The sequence below is a fragment of the Sinohyriopsis cumingii genome, chromosome 17 (genome assembly GCF_028554795.1).
Source record: "Sinohyriopsis cumingii isolate HCF-2022 chromosome 17, ASM2855479v2, whole genome shotgun sequence".
Taxonomy (NCBI): domain Eukaryota; kingdom Metazoa; phylum Mollusca; class Bivalvia; order Unionida; family Unionidae; genus Sinohyriopsis; species Sinohyriopsis cumingii.
This window is the reverse complement of record NC_142977.1, coordinates 33,525,958-33,551,292: the sequence shown is the minus strand read 5'-3', so window position 1 is coordinate 33,551,292 and position 25,335 is coordinate 33,525,958. Positions and strand designations below refer to the sequence as shown.

General features: G+C 33.8%; 1 protein-coding gene across 2 annotated transcripts in view; it reads right to left on the bottom strand.

The window, feature by feature from the left end:
- LOC149778390 (plexin-B-like) overlaps positions 1–25,335 on the bottom strand; it is a 115,813-nt gene that overhangs the window by 45,731 nt on the left and 44,747 nt on the right. For both annotated transcript variants that reach the window (XR_016415497.1, XM_089939216.1), the window contains exons 3-13: positions 15,380–15,586; positions 14,869–14,997; positions 13,315–13,418; positions 12,443–12,557; positions 11,252–11,411; positions 10,487–10,583; positions 8,900–8,999; positions 7,133–7,246; positions 3,651–3,752; positions 3,044–3,131; positions 2,028–2,185 (exon numbers count right to left, since the gene is read on the bottom strand). Coding sequence is in view for 1 of the 2 variants with exons in the window: in XM_089939216.1 (XP_089795342.1) it covers positions 2,028–2,185; positions 3,044–3,131; positions 3,651–3,752; positions 7,133–7,246; positions 8,900–8,999; positions 10,487–10,583; positions 11,252–11,411; positions 12,443–12,557; positions 13,315–13,418; positions 14,869–14,997; positions 15,380–15,586 (1,374 nt within the window). In the remaining variant the exon portion in view is untranslated. The remainder of the gene's footprint in view (positions 1–2,027; positions 2,186–3,043; positions 3,132–3,650; positions 3,753–7,132; positions 7,247–8,899; positions 9,000–10,486; positions 10,584–11,251; positions 11,412–12,442; positions 12,558–13,314; positions 13,419–14,868; positions 14,998–15,379; positions 15,587–25,335) is intronic.

Below are 25,335 nucleotides of genomic sequence, written 5' to 3'. Positions count from 1 at the left end.
TCTTACTGTTTGTATTGTACATCATTTAAGTTCAAGATTGATTTACATTTACGTCTTCACCAAAGCTGGGATTCTATAAAGGCAGAAGTTCTAAAAACAATTGTACTTATGGTTCACTCTCTCTCTCTCTCCTTCAAGATACAAACCGTGGAACCATTGCAAAAGTGGGCGACATTGACTTCATTTTCAAATAATATATCACATTTTCAAATTTCAATAAACCTAGAACAAAATCGTTTGACACCCTTGAAACAAACATTTCACAGAAATCTATTTTTAAATAAGCATGTCGTTAATGTATTATAATGACAGTAATATTGATATAATGTCTACTTATTTCAGATTAAGCGCTTATGTAATATTGATCGTATGTGTGCTTATTCAGACTGAGCATTTGTGTAATATTGACCTAATGTTTTGTTTAGTTTAGACTGAGCATTCGTGTTATAAGGATCCAATGTTTGTTTATATCAGACATTGCATTTGTGTAATACTGACCTAATGTTTGCTTATTCAGACAAAACATTTTTGTAAAACTGACCTAACATTTGCTCATTCCGACATTGCATTTTTATAATATGGACCCAATACTTATTTCATATGGACCTAAATTTTGCATATTTCAGACATTTAATGTGTGCGTATCATGAACCTAATCTTTGTTAATTTCAGACGTTGCATTTGTGTTGTATGGATCTAATGTTTGCTTATTTAAGACGTAGCATTTGTTATATGGACATAATGTTTGCTAATATCAGACATTTAATTTGTATAATATGCACCCAGTATTTACTTATTTCATATGGACATATATTTTGCTGATTTCAGACATTGCATTTGTGTTATATGGACCTAATCTTTGCTGATTTCAGATGTTGCAATTGTGTTATATGGAAATAATGTCTGCTTATTTCAGACGTTGCATTTGTGTTATTGGGAATAATGTCTGATTATTTCAGACGTTGCATTTGTGTTATATGGGAATAATGTCTGATTATTTCAGACGTTGCATTTGTGTTATATGGAAATAATCTTTGCTTATTTCAGACGTTGTATTTGTGTTATATGGGAATAATGTCTGCTTATTTCAGACGTTGCATTTGTGTTATATGGAAATAATTTCTGCTTATTTTAGGCGTTGCATTTGTGTTATATGGAAATAATGTCTGCTTATTTCAGACGTTGCATTTGTGTTATTGGGAATAATGTCTGATTATTTCAGACGTTGCATTTGTGTTATATGGGAATAATGTCTGATTATTTCAGACGTTGCATTTGTGTTATATGGAAATAATCTTTGCTTATTTCAGACGTTGTATTTGTGTTATATGGGAATAATGTCTGCTTATTTCAGACGTTGCATTTGTGTTATATGGAAATAATTTCTGCTTATTTTAGGCGTTGCATTTGTGTTATATGGAAATAATTTCTGCTTATTTCAGACGCTGCATTTGTGTTATATAGAAATAATGTCTGCTTATTTCAGACGTTGCATTTGTGTTATCTTGAAATAATTTCTGCTTATTTCAGACGTTGCATTTGTATTATATAGAAACAATTTCTGCTTATTTCAGACGCTGCATTTGTGTTATATGGAAATAATGTCTGCTTATTTCAGACGTTGCATTTGTGTTATATGGAATTAATTTCTGCTTATTTTAGGCGTTGCATTTGTGTTATATAGAAATATTTCTGCTTATTTCATATTTTTAGTCATCATGATAGCCTTTAAAAACCGCGAATTGCACTAAATATCCCATTGTAATCTCACGTCATCAAGTTACACTACAAATCAGAGTTGCACTATAAATCTCCTAGTACACCCGCGCCATCAAGTTACACTGTAAATCACATAGTACATCCTCACACTAGATACAAAGGAGATAAATGAGAGAACTGTTGTGGCAACACTCAGAGCGTCATCGCTAAAGCTATATACTCGACCGCAAAATCATTTAAACATGCTCCGTCCATAAAATACAATGGCGTTATTCCTGGATATCAAATGTGCGAAAACATAAAGGTACCTGTGTGATGGAAGGTGGAGGACAATCATTTTCTTTACATGATGTCTTGGTTCCATATTGGCACGTGTTCCCACACCATCGACATTCATAATCGGTGGTGTAGCTCTTACATAGGCTACAGTCATTTCCAGCGAGGTTTTCACACTGATATATTTTCACTGCATTGAACAGAGTATGGGAAATGGATTAGTTTACCCGTGACTTAACATGCCAACATTTTAGGGGCTGTTAATGTTACATTTGTTAATTGTAAGACTTACTGACTTCACCCACGTACAGAACCAAAGATGGACAATAAATAAATGAGAGTTTATGACATTTAGCAGGCATTCTTGTCGTATAAATAATTAAAAAATTAGCATACGCAGCGAGTAATTCAGCACTGCAGTGGAAAACTAAAAGGAATACTGTTGAACAGCAGTGTGAAAAGAAATGGTGCACAATTTAAGTTTGTATAGCAATACATATTAAACACAGCGGAACAAAACGTGACAGTAATTGATTGAAATGGCTAAGGCAAGATACGGCGCATAAATGTCGTCAGAGCTCCATAAAAAGATGAAGTGAGTGGTTGCTGTAAATATACAATCAGTCCTGCATAAAATGACATTAGATACCTTCTTGAAAACAATACATTTTTAAAAAGGTGTCAATTTCCATAGATTAGATTATTATTGACATCAATCTCCATTGATTATATTATTATTTACGTCAATTTTCATCGATTAGATTATTATTTATATGTCAATTTCCATAGATATGAATATCCTTTACCTTTTCTAGCTAATTTCCTAACATGATACTATTATTCACCTTTCAAATAATGTCAATTTTAACTGATAAGATGAATTTTTGTCTTTCAAATAGCGGCAATTTCCATTGATAAGGTTATTTACCTTTCAAACAGTATCAATTTCCACAGATAATATTATTTACTTTTCAAATAGTGTCAATCTATAAGATAATTATTTACCTTTCAAACAGTGTAAATTTCCTTAGGTAGGAATATAATTTACCTTTTATTTCGCTGGTATTATTGATCTCAATTGAAATGTTGGGTGTTAGAAGTATATTCAGTGAGACAACAATAATGCCGTCAACGATCTGAAATTAAATTTCATAACTGATTGTACAATGACACCGGTTCAACTTTCGGGGATGAGTACATGACGGGGTGAATTAGCGCGCTGGCACACTCATGGCATGTGTTCAATTCGTACACAGAACGAGTTATAATTTTCTAATGCGTTTGCGTTTTTCTCTCTCTCTCTCTCTCTTTACCTAAAAAAAACAAACAAACTGTAGCAATATAAAATATTACAAATTTGATTACACCAGTTCGGTTATGATGCATATTCTGCCCATCATTATTATTATGTTCATATTAAATAATAGCTTTCATGTGCGATATGCATGAGTGGTTTCAACACTATCACGATAAACAATATATTCAAAACGCATACAATAAATGAAAAAAATTGGACAAGATATATAATAAATATGACAATTTTAATAGAATAAATACATTTTGCTGAGTAAACAAAAGGAAAATACACGTTAAATGAAAGTTAGTACATCGTATAACTCTGAAAAAAGTCAAGAAGAGTTATTTTTGTAACTCACCATTGTAGTGTTTACGGCAAATTTACAACGAACCATCGTGCTATTTAATCTCTCTCCGTCTCCATAGCCATTAATGAGATTAAGTTTACATTTGTAGGTGCCCTGAAAAGACAAAACTCTCAAATAACATTTCGGTCATTCAAAAAAGACACAGGTGATAACGTAATTAGTAGATTTTGCCAGACAGCAGTGTGTGTGTGTGTGTGTGTGCAGATTTCTACTATCATATTTAATTCTCGTTACAAAAATGATAAAAACTTTCTCTCAAAAGTGAGGATTGTAAAAGCTGGTAATCATCTGCCACCCACTCATTTTTGACAATTTTCCCCGACCCATTTGTTTCTACTGGGGGCTACTTTGTAATGAAGCCCATACCTATTTGTATCTACTGGGGGCTACTTTGTAATGAAGCCCATACCCATTTGTATCTAATGGAGGCTACTTTGCAATGAAGCCCATACCCATTTGTATCTACTGGGGGCTACTTTGTAACGAAGCTCATACCCATCTGTATCTACTGGTGGATACTTTATAACGAAGCCTATATCCAGTTGTATCTACTGGGGGCTACATTGTAATGAAGCCCACACCCATTTGTATCTAGTGGGGGCTAGAAATATCTGGGGTGACAGTCACTCGTTACCATCTTATTAGTTGGCATTTATGCCCCTTTGGTCACTGTAAACTTAGTCTAAGAATTAAATGGGAACAGTCAAATGTAACAGTTGCAAAACAGACAAGAAATACAAGACATATAATGATACGGAAAAGTCTTTGTACACCTTATACCGTATTTTCTGTATATTTTGTGTTTGCATAAAATCACTGTAAAGAGATTTGAAAAAGTACTTCAATATGAACTTTAATATATTTTCTTTAACATTTGTTTGCGTCACGTGTGAAATTATAAATGTCTTTGCTTGACCCACTGTGACGAGTAAATGAAACATCTAATTAGAATATGATGATCATCGAAATCTGTTGCTAATTCTGGGGTCTTTTAGAAATACGAATAATATCCTTGTCCTCATTAGTGATAGACAACTTAATGTTTTTATTCATTGCTACAGAAACTTCATAAAGTTAAAAGAACTGATGCTCTGATCATCCTTAGAGTATGAAGAACTGAGCACACTTTATCCTGCTCTGTAACTTTCACTGATTACCTGTTAGATCTAGACTCAAACACAAAATATATTCACTATGCTACATTTCGTTGACAGATTCCAGTCAAAAAATGTACGTGCTGTCAAATGACAAAGTACCTGGGGCAGGTGATATACCAGAGGGATTCTACAAAGCCATAGGCTCAAACCTGGAACAAGAACTGACTAAACTCTTTTAGTCAATGTGGACTCAAAGAACTACACCCTAGGAGTACCAAGATGTTTCCACTGTCTACATGCACAGGCATAAAGATAACAGACAATCCTGCGACAATCATCGGGGCATCTTCTTGCTGTCGGTAGCCGGCAACATCCTTGCCAGAATTCTACTGAGTGGCATTGTGCATCACCTTGATCAAAGGATTCTGCCCTAGAGTCCATGTGGTTTCACGGAAGAACAAGGGAACACAGATATGGTGTTAGATACTCATCATCTCCTGCAAAAATGCCAGGAATAGAACTCCTACCTGTACATGACATTTATCGATATGACAAAAGCCTTTCACAAAATCAGCCTTTGGTGATACTCGAAGATCATGGCAAAATGTGCTTGTTCAGAGAAATTCATTGTAATAGTTCAGCAATTATTTGATGACATGCTTGTTCGTGTCGAGGACGACGGTGAGTCATCTGAACCACTCCTAGTCTTCAGCGGAGTCAATCAAGGCTGTGCGTTGGCGACAACCATCTTCAGTATGATATTCGCTTCTATGCTTACTGATGTCTTCAGTGACTATGACGCTGAAATTGACATTACATACAAGACCAAAGACAAGCTCTTCAATCTGAAGAGACTATGGGCAAAAACAAAGTTACAATTCGATCTTACTTCTGCTGAGGATTGTTCCCTGAATGCCAAATTTAGGTCTGATATGCCTCTTCTCTTCGGCTTCCGATAACAACGTTGTCACAAACAATGCAAGAAAACAGAGGTGATACACCAGCCTGCATCAGGAAGGCCTTACATAAACCCTACATTCACAGTAAATAGTCAAACTTCCTTTTCCAGTGTGTTCGCCTATATCTGATGAAGCCAAAGCTAGAATTGCTAATACAATTGTGGTTTTCGGTAGACTACCGACAAATGTTTCGGAGCGTATAGGGTTCAGTTTGGAGAGAAAATTTAATGTCTACAAAGCGAGTGCATTGGTCATCCTGCAGTATGCCTGCGAAACCTGGACTTTGTACAGATGCCATGCCAAGAAACTAAACCATTTCTACTTGGGATGCCCGAGGAAACTAATGAAGAAACGATGGTAGGATAGTGTCCAAGACACTAAGGTTCTCACACGGGCAAATATTCTAAGCATCTACACTCTGCTGATAAAGTCACACATCATACTGACAAGCTACATCACCAGAAAGAGCATCTACCGCTTACATTGAGCTGAATGAGGTAAAACCATTCCGAATGAAACGCTTCAAAGATTCCTTTCAGTCATCATTTAAACACTTCAACATTAACTCTGAGTTTTGGGAAGATATTGCACATGATCGCTAAACCTGACGGAGTCTCATCCAGAATGGAGCTATAGACTTTGAACGAGCAGCGTAAATCTCATAACTGGTTGTTGTTGTTGTAGGGTTTAACGCCATTTTTCAGCACATGATAGGCTATACATGGTGGCCAGTATTAATGGTGGAGGAAGAACCCCGGGAAAACCCCGGAAAACACACCGACCCACGAGAAGCTACCGGCAAGCTTTCTCACATATCCACATTGGCCGAACCCGAGACTCGAACCCGCGCAGACAGAGGTGAGATGTCAGTAATCCGTAACAGAGAGCGCTTTAGACCACTCCGCCACTCGGGGCCCCCCTCATAACTGGAGCACATCCTCTATTGATCAAGCAGCCTCAAGTGATCTCCTGTCCAGTGTGCTACGGACAATTCAAAGCACAAATTGGGATAATCAAACAAATCATAGAAACCAAATCAGTGAAGTCGTGATCATCTACAAGCTCAAAGGAGGAACACAGTTTTCGGTTTGCAATACTTTAGTATTAAAGTAAAAAATTCCGGGTAATACTATATTCTGTCATTTTTTCTCTTGTTTGTAGGTGTTTTCGAATATATGGTCTCGTTATAAACTAATTCTCAGTAGATGAAAGTACGTATTGATGACTCACAAGCAGCCTTAGGTGAGTGGCTATTTATTATCAATAATCCCACTATGTATGTGATATGGTTCTCACATATTTAAATAGCATTCATACAAACAGATTAACTTATATAACAAAATACTCAACTATACCACAAGAATTATATTTAATTTGCTAAGATCAAATAAATCAAACGAAAGATGAAACAACATACGTCTGGGAAGTTTACTCCGTGGATATATCGAAAAACGTCCGGGATTCTATTGGGCACACTGATTACTCCTGTATTTTCAACATTTATATTTGGACATCCGTCGGTATTATTTACCTGTTGAAAAATATATTATCAATAATGTTATAAATAGAATGGGCACTCAGCTTAAATCTCCACCAAAATCTATTTTGTATTCTTTGATTTGTTTGAAAACACTAATTGCATAAATATAAACCCATAAATTAAAATGTGAGAAAGGAGGCATATGTTAAAGCTCTGCAAGAGAATACCTGATAATGTGAAGTTATTCTATGGAAACTCCAAAACAAAAATTGAAACTAAACAAAAATTCGGTCTGACACAACCCTCACCAAATAAAGAAGCAAATTTCAAATTATAGAAAAAACATGTTACACAAATCCGATAGAGAACTGGTACAATGCACATTTTCAAATTACGTACGATGTCACCCCACAAAGAGTAAATATATGAAAATAAAAGTAGATGAAAGACTATATCAAAATCTGTAAACTATACGAGTAGATGGGTTTGAGTCAGAAAAACAGAAGTTAATCAAATGAAATCAAATGTAGAACGATCTACGGAAATGTGTGTTTCTCTCTCTCTCTTTATATATATATATATATATATATATATATATATATATATATATATATATATATATATATATATATATATATATATAAAGCTTAGTATTGGAAAAAAGCGAAATCAAAAAGGTTTCGTAAAATTCAACAAATACAAATGATTTATTTCCATACAATAAACAGTGAAAATTGTAAAAGTGAACTTACATTATTATTGCTAATTAAATCCAAAATTGTCAAAAAGTTGTATCACTTTTTCCTAATGAAAAGTTCTAATTAAATTCCAATAAATGGTGTTCGAAGTAGGATCCAGCGCTGAAGAATTTGATGTTCTTTAACCTTTACTGTACTAATATATCTACAGTCTGAAGTGAGATGATATATCACGTTTTCCAATTAATCACACTAATATAATCCAGGATGTCCTTGTCTGAATAAGCTATAATTCCAAATTAATGTTTTTGTCCAAGTATTTTACGAAAGAGCACTTTGTTTTTCCAGTGAAAAATATCTGAGTAAATAATTTCACCCAAATCAAATACTGAACCCAACAAATACATGATTATGCTTCAAGATCTTACAGCAAGAATAAATAATTTCTAGAAACAAGATTTTTAAACCCTCTACATGACTAGGTCATAATTAGCATTTTCTGGAAATACTATGACTTAATGCAATTATCCATTCTAGAACATTCCAGAGTATTTTTACAAGATATTTTTTAAACTAAAAGTATAATAAGGCTGTAGTAAACATCAGGTAGGCTAGGTGAATTTTATGGGGAATACCAATGTCCTAGACACAGACCCAAATAAATAGGTTTACTTATATTGATAATGATACTAATATAGAATCCACACTCAAAGGGAAAGTATTAGCTGTGTATTATTTGTTTACTAAAATAAAAGTTAATGGTCAGGTAGAAAATGAACTTGTTGGTGGACAAGTCCAAAACAAAAATATATCTACAATATAATCATGGAGAAAAAAATAACAAATACATATAAGGCCAGAGAGTGAGAGAGAGAGAGAGAGAGAGAGGCATCTATTAAAATATGTTTTAATGTAAAACAAACAAAGCAATAAACATTTGTTTTCCATCGCTGGAACTTTAATTGTCTATTTTTTGTGCTAATGAATGATGATTTGTTGCTGTTACCATTTTGTCTCCGTCACTGCAAAGTTCATGTTCATTGATACACTTGTGTTCCATAAGACACCATGCGCATGAAAAATCAGTCCTCGTACACTGAGTACATCTATAAAAAGGAAATATTCCAGAATTGCTGTCAATGTTCAGGTATAAATGTAACAATATTTTAATAGAAATAATACATCAGATGAAACGACTATAGTCACACATACATACATACATACACACACACACGTACGTACGTACATAAGCAAGCAGTGATATTCTTGATCACACAAACTCTTTTTCTATATATCAAGCATCATTGCTCCAACTGTAGCCATTTACCAGCAGGCAAATTTACATATACACACTTTAGTCCCGTTATTAGGTTTACCGGCATAGATAAATTTGTCATGGTGCAAGTTGTTCTTTCTTTGAACAATTTTACTGCTTTAAGTTTAAAGAGATACCAAATGGATCATAGCTATTGCAACTTGTCAAGGATCCTGTCCTTGACAATATGGAATCGAATATATTTGTAATGAATTCATGGAACATGATATAGTATATTCTCAAACAATAAATATGTTTGTAACGAATTAATGGAAAATGATTTATTATATTCTGAAACAATAAATATATTTGTAACGAATTCATGGAACATGATATATTATATTCTGAAACAATTAATATATTTATAACGAATTCATGGAACTCGATATGAAACAGAGTGATGTGTAGAAAACAACGAAGTTAATAAGAACAGTATCATAGTGAACTAAAATAATGCTACAAAAGTTAATCAATGAAAATTCACAAAAATCGTTTCCCCTTAATTTAAAGCATAGTTTTATTTAGTATAGATAACCTGTCGACAGACGAGTAATGTTAACGATAGAAAACCCTGTCGACAGACGAGTAATGTTAACGATAGAAAACCCTGTCGACAGACGAATAATGTTAACGATAGAAAACCCTGTTTACAGACGAGTAATGTTAACGATAGAAAACCCTGTTTACAGACGAGTAATTGATACCTTCACTTTACTATCTGAAATCAGAAGCATTCCAACAAATAATTTTTGTTTGGCTAAAATTTGTAGTATTCTAAGAAAGGAAACCAAGCTGTTGATCAGGCGGAAGCCTGTTGAGTTTTCAATAGCCATTTAACAGTAAAAATCCTATCTCACTTTAAGCAACTTAATATTTAGTATTTTATTGACCCTGGTGAAGGATACTATTTCTATATTTTGGAGTATGCGATTTTTCAATATGCCCGAAGATATCGAATATCTATATGCAAATGGGGAGAGAATCCCAACTACGCATTCCATTTATAATTCAGAGATACCTTAACAAAAACCTTTACTTAGAACAATGTATATAAGCTTAGGTTGACTTCTTTCTGTGCGTGTTGTATATATTTATATAGGTCTGCTTCGGTCCGTATGTCAGTAAGTCTGTGTCTCCCTTTCTATGTGCATTGAGAGTCATAAGCATGTGTTTCAAATGTAGTTAAATCATAGTGATAGTACGATACTACGAAAATTAAGCGTTCAATATATGATTCCAACTCTTCTAAAAAAAATAGCACAAATAAAAAGAAAATACCTTGTCACGTGACTGCATTCATACACCGTCAGATTACCAGATACCAATGGATCGTCAGACCAGGTGGAGAAAATGCTTACATTTACCAAAATCAATCCTTTCAATAAATAAAATGCATTGTCAATCAAACAAATATAATTCACTGTCAGTCAGATAAATCAAATGCTCTGTCAGTCAAATAAATAAAAGGCATTGTCAGCCAAATAAATAAAATGCATTGCCAATCAAATAAATATAATGCACTGTCAAACAAAAAAGATAGAAGGCACTGTCAATCAAATAAATTAAATGCATTGTCAATCAAATAAATAAAAGGCATTGTCAATCAAATAAATTCTAAGCAGCAAATGAATGTCTTAATGAATTTTTTCATTGGACAATCTATCCATCGGTCCATCTACTTATTAATTCTACCATTCATCATTTAAACATCATTCACGTTTTAAGCAATTAATTGATAACCGGTCTCAACTAATGAATTGATTCAGGTGAAATTTATACTCATAAATGACAACTAAAAAGAAATTTTACTGTTAAATATTCCGAACCTGAAAATGACAAAATATCAACCAAAGATTAAGGACAAAAGTTAATTTAGGTTACAAATTATTAAAAAATATCATGTAGTAATTAAAATCTTTCTTCTCTAGCCTTTTCTTTTTCTTTAACATAATGTTACATACGGATGGAAACGGAGAAGAAAGGAAATGCAGGAGAAACACGCCATATATGTGAAATGCAATGTAAAATGTGTTATACCCATACCCTCATCAGAAAGGCTTGAATAGTTCCAAAGGAAGGGAAGATCACACGATGCAGTATCTTCTGAAATGGTTGCTGTTAAATTTTCGTCTGAGTATGATAGTTTACAAAAATAACTGTAGCCATTCGGTAATTGTTGGTTATGTTGTATCTTCACGCGCCTCTGTAATTATTAAAACGAATAAATTAGACATTATCACGTTTTGGAGGGTGATATACTAAAAGAATTTGACATTTTTGTTGTTGTGTCCATCTTTATTGTCAGTTGTTACAAATAACACAACAAATGCAGTAAAAACTTGAAATTTATGAAAATTTTGTATCATATATGAGTAGACTATGCCCTGTCCATTTTTGAATTTTCTGTTCGAATTGTTTTTATTTTAATCTATATAGTATTTTGGGGATTCGGGTGTGGCGATTGATGGCCCTATCACAGCTTTTATCTTAATTAAAATACAAGACTCAGTAAAGGATTACACAGCTTCAGCAATGGCAGCACTTTGCTTGCTTCAAGGATGAGTAGCATGATTGCATACACGCCATTAGCCTGATTGCATACACGCCATTAGCCTGATTGCATACACGCCATTATCATGATTGCATACACGCCATTAGCCTGATTGCATACACGCCATTAGCATGATTGCATACACACCATTAAAAGATCGACAGTTAATACAGTCAATCAGATTCTATCAATACAATGTCCAATCTACTGAAATACACTTGTAAGCTAATTCCTCAGATTTCGTTGTAAATAATAAATACATTGGTAAACATTCATACTACACATTTACATATTCTTTGAGACTTACCTACATAGTTGCATATTCTTTGAGATTTAAAATACACATTTACATATTCTTTGTGACTTAAACTACACATTTACATATTTACCCACCCTTCAGATTATTTTAGAAATTCCCGGTGTATATTTCTGCACATGCATATATTTTTGAGTGCCTTAACTCCATTAGTTTGGAGGATTCGAGAAAATAATTTACATTTACATATGAGAATTAAAAATGTATCTTTATGATGTCTTAATCTATTATTTAAATGTTAGAACAGTTGGAAAGCAATTCTTTAACTAATCCAATGCTCTGAAAAAAGAAAGACGATGGTGTATTGGCCTCCTCCTGAATATTTCAGAAGATACTCTTGCCTTAAACGAACTCTGCGATGTCTTACCTGTGTTGAATTTATGTGAAGTGCCGGTGGTGTAATCTTTCTCACTACTGGGCACTCTTGGTCTGCTGGTCCTTGCAACCATATCGTGGATTCACAGTCTTCAAGTATTCCACATCTAACCGCAGAAACAACATAAATATATTATTAGATATCACTTCGATTGCATTTGTAAAGAGCTTCCGGTAGTAAGAGCCTTACTTTTCATGACCTCTGATCTCTAGTCTTGTACTCTCAACCTTTTGAAGTTGTGTCTTTATTTTTTTTTATTTGCTGGTTTCCAAATTTTGAATGTCTAGTTGTGACTAATATCCACCCTTCATATTTTTTAGAAATGCCCGGTGTATATTTTTGCACATGCATGTATACTTGTGTGCCTTAACACCATTATTCTAGAAGATTCGAGAAAGCAACGTACAGAGAAGTGAAAATGGCTATCTTGGAATGTGTCAAGTCGAAACAAAGCAATGGCATTGCACTCTCCATATTGCGCCAAGTCGAAACAAATATATGAGATTGCACTCTCCATATTGGAAAGTGCACTGATCTCAGTGTTGAGATCACTTATCTAAATAGAGACACACATCTTTATGACTAGCAAAACTATCATTTCTTTAGCTAAATGACTTAGTTGGAGTAATGCTGGAACATTTATTATTTATGATGGCATTGAAAACCCAGGAAGATATTACATATTTACAATTTATTTAAATAAAGTAGTTTTTGTCTCAGAGGCAAAAGTTAAAATCATGTTCAAACGTTTAGAAGAAATGTAATACCTATACTCCGTGCCTACCAAAAGCAGTCAAAAATGCCTATATTGAGTCACATACTATATTCAGTTGTTTTGTTAAAATGTGAAATTATGAACTCACTTGTTTTGGAGAAGACACCAGCCACAGACTGCATGGTTTCCAGCTGCTATACAGGAATGGCAGTATTTGTACTCATCACAGTTGTGTAGCTGATACCTGAATATCTGCAATATTTGCAACAATAATAGTGTAATCGAAAGTTATTCACTAATTGATGTAAAGGAATGAATGTGACTCGACCCTTTTTTTTTGTATATCTATATGATGTATATTATTATCATAATAATATTTTTATTAATGTCATTTAGTTAATGACATGTTCCATTCATAAGTTCTATGGTCAAACTATAAGTGGAAGCAAACATCAAGTGATCCGACAAGGACAGGCGTTCTTGGAATGGAGGTTTCCAAAATATAGACCAAGCTTTATACAGCCAGTTTGAAAAACTTAGCTGCGCCCGTGTTTGGTGACCATGACCGTTCACATTTGTGAAGCTTGACAAATGGTCAGTGACACTGTGTCATATTCATCTAACCATCGTGCTTTAGTCTTACATTCAGCTATGTTCTAAACTGGAAGCAATTAAAGCATAGCTTCTGTATAATTTGATTCGAACTGAGCATAGGTTGTCTATTTATTTTGTATTTGATTTCCTAAAAATAAATGAAACCTTGTTGAAAGGAAGTGATAATGAGATTTTCAGTGTTATTCGCGAGATATCACTAGGAAGAAAGATAACTCAGTTACAGGAACAGTCATGTATCAGTTTTGCTGGAAACAATTTGAGAACGGAGCAACCATATTATTGTCTATGTTTCAAGACAGTCACATACGAATAGTATATTTCGCGTTACTATGTTTTTACCCCCTTCAATCTGTGAATTCTTTTATGAAATCACTTATTTGATTGGTGTGCAAGTTCTGGGCTTATTCTGATTGTAAACATCTAGTTTAAAACCTATATTTGCGGAGATGATAATATCTTACATTTAAATGCAGTTTAGAAATACATATATATTTTTTAATGACTTTCTTCGTAGATTTTGACTTCCATGCATCCATCAAGTACATCGACTTATGTGTTTGTTTCATTCTTGATTGAAAATTGTGGGGAGCACCCCATCATAAGTATTCTCAGTCTGGGTCTGCACAGGCTGTACCTGCATATGGAATTAAAACAAAATACACTATATACCTTGCAATTTATTTGCGTCAGGCTTATACGTTTTAGTGTTATCCCTTCAGAATGTACTGACATCATTGAGACTATAACGCCATTATGGGCATAACCTTAAAATAGCACAGATAAATACTCTTCCTTACTAAGACAAGTTTTAACCAAGTTTACATGAAAAATGTGATGTAGCATGCCTAGTTTTCAATCTAATTTTTTTAATCTTTGTCAAAGCTCACAGTGTCTCACTATAATTTGGGACGTCTTGTTTTCGTTACATATTCTTCATTTTTTATTTTTATTTTTTTTCTCTCCAGGCATTAGTTTGGTTTTCGTTGCTTAGTGATGAAAGCCGAAACGATTCAGGTCACCCAGGCTAGGTATTTCTCCGCATTGTTTCACACACTGACCCATTTAATGCGTACGATCTCATTCTTACCTTTGACTTTGAGAACACGTAGAAGTGTCGACGACCTGGATCAAACAAAATATCTCTTCCTGTTTTACTTGATGTCCCGAGATCAAACAAATTCAATCTTGACCAGGAACCATTTGTATTTTGGATAATCTACGACAGAAAGCGAAAAGAGATATACAAAGTGTTACATAACATTTTGATATTTTTTCCGTTTATCCTTTCTTGGTATCTTTCCTTTTATATCGATAGCGGAAACTAAATTTTGTCAATTTTCATAATCTTTAACAAAACTGGACAGGAAAAAAATGACAAATCGGAGCATTATTAATGTTGCTAAGGATACAGACCAATAATCTGATAGTTCCATGTTCTCTCTTTATAAACATTTTACACATATAAGCCCATTAATCGCATTCCAAATTAAAGTTAAAAATAAACGATAAACTAGTAAAAGAGAATATTGCCCATGTCAAAATTTAAAATATTAATAAGTAAAAAATGGTGTCTTGATATTAAGTAAAATAGATTATACCTCATCAACTTGTCCATCCAATGATCCCAATAATACAATAGTTCTTCTAGAGATGTGAACTACTCCTACAGTGGCCAACGGCTTAAATAAATTTTGTCCATCATATGAAATAACTTCGCCGACAGCAGGTGATTTACCAATAACTTTTGTGTATAATATTAGACCGGTGCACAAGTAGACAGAGGAGTTCGAATATGTGTCGTTTTGCTGTAATGATAAATTATGAATCTTCCAGATCAGTACGTGGGAAATATATGTATATCTGTATTCATATATCTTTTCGATATATTAAGAAACAGAGTGAAATTTAAGAAGCTGAAAGCAAAATCGAGCGTTCACAATCCTGTATTCTCCAAGTACCAACCATACAGTTCAGACTTGTTTAGTTTATTGGCATGTTTCTATATAGCTGTCACTTATGAATTCTGAATTCCAGTCAAATAGTAGAAGTTGACATTATTAAAAATTCATGTCGAAAACAGGTCAAGTGAGCCATACCGTAACCATATTTCCAAGACATTTCTCTAATCGTAGGCTAGTCATTGATCTACAATATATACCATTATCGGCTATTATTTTATACACTCACCCAAAAGCAGTATACTTTAAGCGAAGACCATACACTTGAATATGGCAATATAAATTGGCTAGAAACCATCAACCATAATTTTCGCTGCTTCTGCTACTTCGGCTATTGAAAATTAATGGAAACTGTACAACGTAGTATGTGCGAAAGAGAGAAGAATCAGAGATGATATCAGTTCTCATAAAAACAAAGCAGTGATCACGGATATTTGATCATTTATAATTTTATATCAAAGGCCATTGGTACTAATAAATTTACCTGCAAATTTGGTAGGCAAACGTTGCAAAACAAAAGTACATGACAAATAGCAGAGCCAAACAAAATTCGATAAGGTCCGAAACATTTGAGACTCCTAAGATTGAACATAATATACGAAAGATACAGAATTACCCAAACTTATGGAAGAGGAAAATAAAGAATCAAATGAACGCGAGAGGAAATAGCTGTGTTGATATTGTTGAACTTGAAAATTCAAATTTCATTTGTACACGCGTTTATTGACGTTCGACTTTAGTTTGTGAGGCAAAATTGTTTGCTTTAATCTACGTAAATAAAACTCTAAAATATCCAACTCTTTGTGTGAATTATTAAAATTTTCTTTGCTATTGTCTTTTCTTATTCGCCGTATCGTTCTTATGCTTATGGTAAGAATTTAAATACGGGGTTCCATGAAGGTCTAATTATCCACAGAATGTGTATATATAAACGTATTAGAATATATTAAAATTTTAAAAGATGGTTTTATGACATTTTGTATATTGAACTAAATAGATAAATAAAGAGTAATTAAATTATAATAATGAATGACAGCTGATAATTATTTCATGACACAATAGCTGCCATAAAGGTGTGAAATTTCAGGGCCGGACCAGGTCAAGTGGTGGTGGAAGGGTTCAAAAATTTCAAAAGAGCGTTGACTTTTCTCGAAAGAGCGCTAAATCAAAAGTCAATGTGTCTCTTTTCTAAAAGTGTGTATTATACCCAATAAATGTGCGCAAGAATAAAACAAGGGTCAAATTGCAAGCGACAAGTGACTGTACATTAGTGTGCAAAATTTTTATCCGGGGCTAGGTCCGAAAACCCTCGAATCCACTAACCTACCCACCCCCATCCGACCCTGATACTAAAGATTTTGATGCTGACAGTTATGCATTTTATTTGGATATATATATATATATATATATATATATATAATAATAATAATAATAATAATAAATTCATAAATGTATTCCTTATATAAAAAGTCAAACGGGTCATGTAAGTGCATGTACTGGTAAAAATTTAACAACTAATTTTAGGTCAAAAATTTAATCGTAATATAGTTCTAACAACGATTGTTGAGTGATCTGCATAATACTTGTCATAACAAAATGTCTAGACAAACATTATCGATCTCCTTGAGCTAATGGCAGTTCTGCATCAGACAAGGTCAAGAAACTTGATGTTGGATTGAACAGAGGGAATCAAAGTATAGTCACGTGAACAAGTCGCGCGCATTTTCATCCATCTCTTTCATGAATGTTCAAATATGAATAGGCCAAACGAGTAACATATCTTTTTGTATGTACATTTAATTTTTTAAATTGTAGCATGACATTTCTTCAAAACTTTAATCTAGCATAATTCAAAATTTAACTTAAATAAATCTGACTTTACTGCCGCATCTCTACTGTCTTTTACGTATATGAAAGAAGATGTTAGTATGGGAAAAATAGGTATTATGTATGATTATTTACCTCCAAGGTTTTGGACTTGTTTTCGCAAGCTTTGTTTTTAAATGACGACATTGTCGCGTCTCTGCATATATTTGTAGTACAACATCTTTCCAACAGTAGGCGCTCTCCCTGTTACGTCTCAGCGCGCGACAGATACCGATTAAACATGATCACCCTTCTTGGTAATTGCGTCTAAACTGGTGATGTAAGCTCTCACTGAATTTGCTGTTAAGCATTTCTCGAAGAATTTATACAATAAACTTCAGTGGAATTTTAATGAACAAGGAGCGAAATGAAGTGCATAAACGCCATTTAGAGGTATATGTAAATCCGATTTGCAGCAAAAAGTGACTCGGAGCTTGTGAGTTGTACTATAACAATGTTTTATGCTGATTCATTCAAAATGATGAACGTAAATAACCAAATTATATAATTTGATAAACCACGGATTATTTTGGGCATAATAATGAATTAGAGTATATAGCTTATTTCATAATCTCCAACAGAAATCGCTTTTTAAAAAAATCTTAGTTTTATCTGCGTACATGGCATAGTGAGACAAAAATAAAGATTTTAGATTTCAACTACTCTAACATTGTACCTTAGAGTCAAGCTATAAGTGTGCCAAACTTGTGTATCGTTATACCGGGATACTAGAATGTATGTCCTGCGATGCTTCGAATTATGACATAATCCGAGAAAAGAGAACACGGTTTAAAGGTTAGAAGAGAAAATATGATAAAAGGTCAATAGTATGATGAAAGGTCAATAGTATGATGAAAGGTCAATAGTATGATGAAATGTCAATAGTATGATGAAAGGTCAATAGTATGATGAAAGGTCAATAGTATGATGAAAGGTCAATAGTATGATGAAATGTCAATAGTATGATGAAAGGTCAATAGTATGATGAAAGGTCAATAGTATGATGAAAGGTCAATAGTCATGATAAAAGTAAAAGTTTACTATAATAAAGGACTTCAAAAGGTTACGAAATACAATTAATAAAATGGGATAAATGCAACAAATGAAGAGTTAGCATCTGATAATTCATTCTGAGGTGATGATAGGAGGCGAAGAGAACAATCGATAATGATTGCAACATTCCAAATATTCCGTCTTTAGTTCTGCTCTTAATGCTATTGACTGATTTCATGTATGTACCAGATTTAGCTCTTCTTCAACGATCCCTGATTTAAATCAACCATATTTCATCTACTTTACAAATCTCAAACGAATTACATGTACCTTAGAAATGCAACATGAAATTTTGAAATCTATTTAACGATCTTGTATGTCAAAACAACATTTGTAATTTGACAACACTTTGCACAAAGACATTGATAATGGTACAATCACTTTTCTCGTCTCTTTTATAGTACATTCTGAGAGAGCAAGAGCCAAATAACTTTTGCCAAAGCATACTGTAAGAAACAGTGCGTGCTGTCTTTTACATAATGCTATGGCAAAAGTAGTAGAGTATTTGCAGATTTGGGCTCATTAAACCTATTCTATTAAGTTTTTCCCACTTTAAATTGATTTTCTATTTTTTAAATTAATATGTGGCCATCCGTCTTGCGGATTCTGGGCCAGTCGTGATCAATGTTTTATAAGAAAACCTCGCTCTGTAGTCGTTTTTTTTAAACTGTGTACATATTTTGGATCAGGGGTCATCAAATTTTGTACGAGTTAAACATGGTTCACTACGCACAAAGAGTTGTTCTGGCTGACATTGTTTACTTCATATAGAATTTATGTAGCAACTTGTATTATTTAATTATATATTGTTGTCTTTCTAAACGTATGGTGTAGTTTTAGGCAGTTTGTGGGGACTCATTTTTATATGAAAAATAACTGTGGAGGAAACCTGGATTTGAATTCTTAACATTTTGGTTTAATGATTCGAGCAATTTGTCCATCCGATTAGTTTGTAATACTATAATTTCTAGAGTAAATGAGGATTAAATATATTTCCAGTCTGCTTACTAGGCAAATATTTTGTTATTAATAATAATTACATAAAGCAGTCGCTTCCAGGAATATAAAACATATCCATGTCCATTACACGTTTTATTTTATGACAGAGAAAAAGCTATTCAAGATATCACATATCATAAATTTATACAGTTTAATTATCTCCTAGAACAAACAAACATTTATTATATTCTAATACGTTACCGTGAGTCTGTGATATAAGAGAATCAGTTCCATATACATGTGGTTTTCGTAGAAAATTGAGGTTTATACGACCTAACTTTGCTAGTTCCCGCGGACAAGTGAAGGTCACTTGCACACTTGTATAAATATCTCGATCGCGTTTTATAACTCTTATTATTAACAATATATATATATATATATATATATATATATATATATATATATATATATATATATATATATATATATATATATATATATATATATATGGCTGTGATAGGTGTCTTTTTAAAATATATATTGGATAAGAAAGAAAAACACAATATGGAGAAGACATACAATATGCCATTAAGGAAGTATTTTAACACAAACAGGGCAAAATACATTTCGATGAAATACAGAAATTTTTCAACGTAAAGATTATGGAAATATTGGAGAAAGAAAATGTAGCATTTTTATTACCACTCACTCGGGCATAAGTTGAGCTATAGTGAAAAGATTTAATCAAGCTAATAAGTATAGATTGGGGTGGTGAGATAGTTTGCAACAAATAAAACAAGAAAATTAGTAGATAGATTAAAATATTGATTGATGGATACAATAAATCACGCTATGGGCCTCTAGACATGTCGCCAAATGAAGCCAACAGGAATGAAAATAGATCTAAATATGTGGAAACTTAGCTGACTATCTTTTAAGAGATGTATATAAACCTAATTATAAAATATCTGACTAAGTCAAGATCTGAAAATAGAAGACTTTTTCTAAAATCTATGTTCCTGTTTCTCATGGAAGGTATCTTTCTAATTTGAAAAGCAATTTGAGAGAATCCTATTCAAGATATTAAACTACAGACAAGAAATAGCATCACTTTTGGAACTTGGAATGTCAAGACATTAAGACCAGCAGAGAAAATCGATGAGCTAACCCGTGAAACTGGGAGATACCAACGGCACATCATTGGACTCTGCGAGATGCGCTGGAAGAATTTCGGAAAGAGATCAACAGATAAAGAACGCATGATTTTCTTAATTGGACACGAGGATAAGCATGAGCATGGGGTCAGATTTTCGGTACATATGGACATTGTGAGTGCAGTCATGGGTTGTCGACCAGTGTCTAAAAGGATGATTACCATCCACCTGAGGAAATCTGCTATGAACATCACCATCACAGAGGCTCATACCCAACATCTGATCATTTATGACGAATAAATGGATGGGTTCTACGACCAGATTCAGGCTCTTATTGACCAGACCCCCAAGGAGGATATTCTTGTTATACAGGGAGACTGGAACGCTAAGATAGGAGAAGATGTTCAGGAAGACTGACGAGACGCCTGTGGTATATACTGTAACAAACAGACCAGTGAGAGAGGACTGAGTTTCTTGGACCTTTCCACCTAAAATAACCTAGTGCTAACGAATACCCTTGGCCCCCACAAACCATCTAGAAGATAGACCTGGCACAATCAAGATGGAAGACACCACAATCAAACTGAATACAGCTCGGTGCGGAAGCGCTTCCGGTCTAGTGCTAACATTGCCAGAACACGTAGCTCTCCAAGAAGCCACCAATACATGCTACTGATGACTTTAAAACTTCATCTGAGTAACATCAACAAGCCACGACAGTTTAGGATCAGGATTGATCTTGAGAAATGTAATGTTTCTATGCGTGGCACAAACATTTGAGGCTTCACTAGGCGGCAAATTTGCACCGCTCACAATTATGGATGCTGAATAAACAAACACAAGACTTTGTGATCACCACCGTCAACACGGCAGTAATAGGCACAAAATGCGAGAGAGCCCAGGCAAACAACGTAGGATAAATAAGCCCCGGATCACAGCAGATGTCCTCCACCTATGTGATGTGAGGAGAGAACTGAGGAAGAGGCGGGGAGACCTTGAGGGAACCAAAATGAGCTTAGAAAGAGCGAAGGAAAACTAGTTACAGGACCAGTATAGGGAACTAGAGCAATGCCTGGACCAGAACAACAATACAAAGGCATACCAGTAGATGAAAAACATGACAACAGAGAAACGGCCGAGATCTATCACGATTCAAAACAAGGCTGGCGAGAGTCTCACATAAGACCAAGAGATACTTTACAGATAAATGGAATACAGTTCAGAGCTTTACAACCAGGAGACCTCTGGAGAAAAAGCTGTGCTAAACTTCCCATTGACCACAACAGATGCTGACCACCTGATTCCCCGGGAAGAAGTAGAGGCTGTAATAAGCGTAATAAAGAAAGGGAAGCCTGCTCGGGTAGATAACATACCAATAGAACGTGTTCAGAGAAGAGGAATCTCCTTGACAGATATTCTCACAACAGTCTGCAACAAAATCTGGCAAAACAGAAGAACGTCCCACCTCATGGTCCCAGTCTCTTTTCATCACTTTCCCTAAGAGACGGAATCAGGAGCTTTGTCAGAACTACCGAACAATCAGTCTGTTCATTCACTCAAACAATGTTACGCTTAATATCACCCTCAACTGACTGAAATCCCAACCAGAGTACATCATTGCCGAAAAAAAGGCTGGTTTTAGAGCATGACATAACACTACAGAACAGATCTTCAACGTTAGAATCCTCCGTGAAATGTATCTGCAGCATCAACAGGACCTCTGTTATGTCTTCACTGACTTCAAGAAGGCTTTCTACAAGATATGACATGTGGGGCGCCATGGGGATATACAAAATAAACGCAAAACTAATTAGCACCATATAAAAATGTATATATTATGTGTATATGTCTTTGTGTCGGTGTGCGCGTGCGAGTGTGTTTATGAGTTACAATCACACAGCAAATTAAGGTCTTCTAAAAGCAACGGATGTAAAAGAGATCGTGTTGATCAGGGAAATAATGAATATGACAGACAAACTGACCAAGTGTGCAAAACTGGTGCGAAACACAGCACCAGCGCTCTCTAAATCTACTGATCCAGTTTTCAGTGGCACAAAGCCTCAAAAGATAAATACACAAACGACAACATAACATAACACTCGAGTGCTATACAAAGTCAAAGTTGTGTTTGCTGTAGATAAGTACAAATAAATACAAAATAAAAGTTGAACGGTGTTGAGTGTTATTACTTTGTAGTGGTTTCAAGGCAGCAATGGATAATAACAATTTGAAATGTGATGACAAAATTATGTAATAAAAGAAGTATTTTAATATTTCAAGACGTCAGAAACGAAACAAAGACATTTATAATCAATTAGATACCAATTCTGAATGAGAAACAGGGTTTTTGAATCTGAAGAATATTGATTATTTCAATAAGATTCAATACAATGCCTCTCTCCTACTTAGCTTTTACATCAAAGCTATTAAATAAAATAAGTGATAGTCCTAAAACGCGAAATTATGTTATTATTTCTAAAGAATAAATGGGGTCATTGCTTACTTTATTCGAAACATTGACATCTATTGTATTTCTATTCCACCTACTGCCCAAAATACATAATCATACCTTAATATTGGGTTATCCAGGGTGGTGTATTATATCTGCATATAATTCATATATGGAGAACCAATTCAAATAGGAATTTATTGCATTGCAATCTGTAAATAAATTCACCGCCAAATCACTCCCTTCACAGTTCAATATTTGTGAGCCAAGAAATAACATTATTTTTTTTGAAACATACCACTTGCAGATGGTATTCAATCGTGTACATGTTTTCTTGACAGCAATACTAATACATATAAACTACTGAGTCAAGATAATTTTAATTTCATAAAATGTCAACCATTTACAAGGTAAGGACACAAATCACATACGAATACAGCTTTGCAATATCCTGTGTCCTTTTTAAGACTTCCTTTTTCGTGGGTAAATTATTATTATTATTATTATTATTATTATTATTATTATATATATATATATATATATATATATATATATATATATATATATATATATATATATATATAATTTGGCTTTTAAACTGTTGGTATAAAGCAATATGATAAACCAATACTATTGGTATATCAAACTGTGATCCGCCCATGGCGCAATAATACGTATATGAAAACATTCTGGCGAACGTATGCAGTTGACTCTGGATCATCGATGACTGTCTACACATTAATCATTAGTGTCGTATGAAAATAAAGATAAAAAGTATTAATAAATGAATTTGGAGTGAGAGAGAAAAGTAATTTGGGCTGGAATAAAACCTTGAAATAGAAATTACACCAAGTAACCTACAAGAACTTGGTTCATCGTAACGATATGTGTGCATTTTATTTGTGATTTAACTACAGTGTTTATTCATGATACAAAGTTGCAAATCATGTCCACATTATACAATAAATTTTTCGGTTAGCTGGTACACATACTGTGATATCTTTTACGTTTTGATGCTGCAGTTGATGTTGTTTCTTAAACACATTATGATTTTTTTAAAATCAATTATTATAAATTAAGTATGAAATATCCAAATCTCTCTCTCTCTCTCTCTCTCTCTCTCTCTCTCTCTCTACACCATCATAGCAAGATACGGTCTAAAATCGATGTAGTGACGAGCGGAGAAGATTTTCGTTTTTGTCATCCCACGATGTCTCTGGACTCATGAATGATGGCAACAGTTAAGTCAAACCAACCAAAGGTGTGTGTGTGTGTGTGTGTGTGTGTGTGTGTGTGCCGGCCGGTAGATGTGAATGGCGTCGGAAGTCAAGTGTCTGCAGTGCTCTACTTTCATCATTCAAACCATCTTTCATGTTGAAATCATCAGCGTGTATTATAGTGATTTAACCAATGTGAAGAAAAACTAGAAACTAAAAATACAAAACAATCAACTTGTCAATATGCAAAGGTGATTGTAAACAGCCACATAAGCAATTGAACTATATTTTGTAGCGGACACACTCGCGGATGTGAGGAATTCATACACTTGGCCAATACACAGCTGCCTGTAGTAAATCTAAGTCCATTCAAAGGGTAAATATATGTATTTTATGTGACATAAATAAGATAAATGTATAGTATCAGTGATATACCACTCGTTATATACAATTTTCACGAAGAGGGAACTTGGAAAGCCTTGCTTTCTTTAAATGAAAAATGTATGCATCTCGTGGTATATTATATATATATATATGTGTGTGTGTGTGTGTGTGTGTGTGTGTGTGTGCGCTTATATATATATATATATATATATATATATATATATATATATATATATATATATATATAATAAAAAGAACATTCACATTTTAAGTAGTTTAAGGAAATATTTGATCCATGAAAGGGAAATATTTTGTATTGTCACTGATAACATCACCTCTTCAGTACTCATGCGTCTTTCTTAAAGTTTAATATCCTTAAATGTTTTGACAATGTTTTGTCAGTGTTACGTACATCTGAAATAAACTAATATCCATCAGCATGTGGAGTAATCGCCATGTATATAATGGTTATACAATTCTATAATAATAATAAAAAATTAAACTTACGTCTAGGAAATTAACTATTCTATGCAT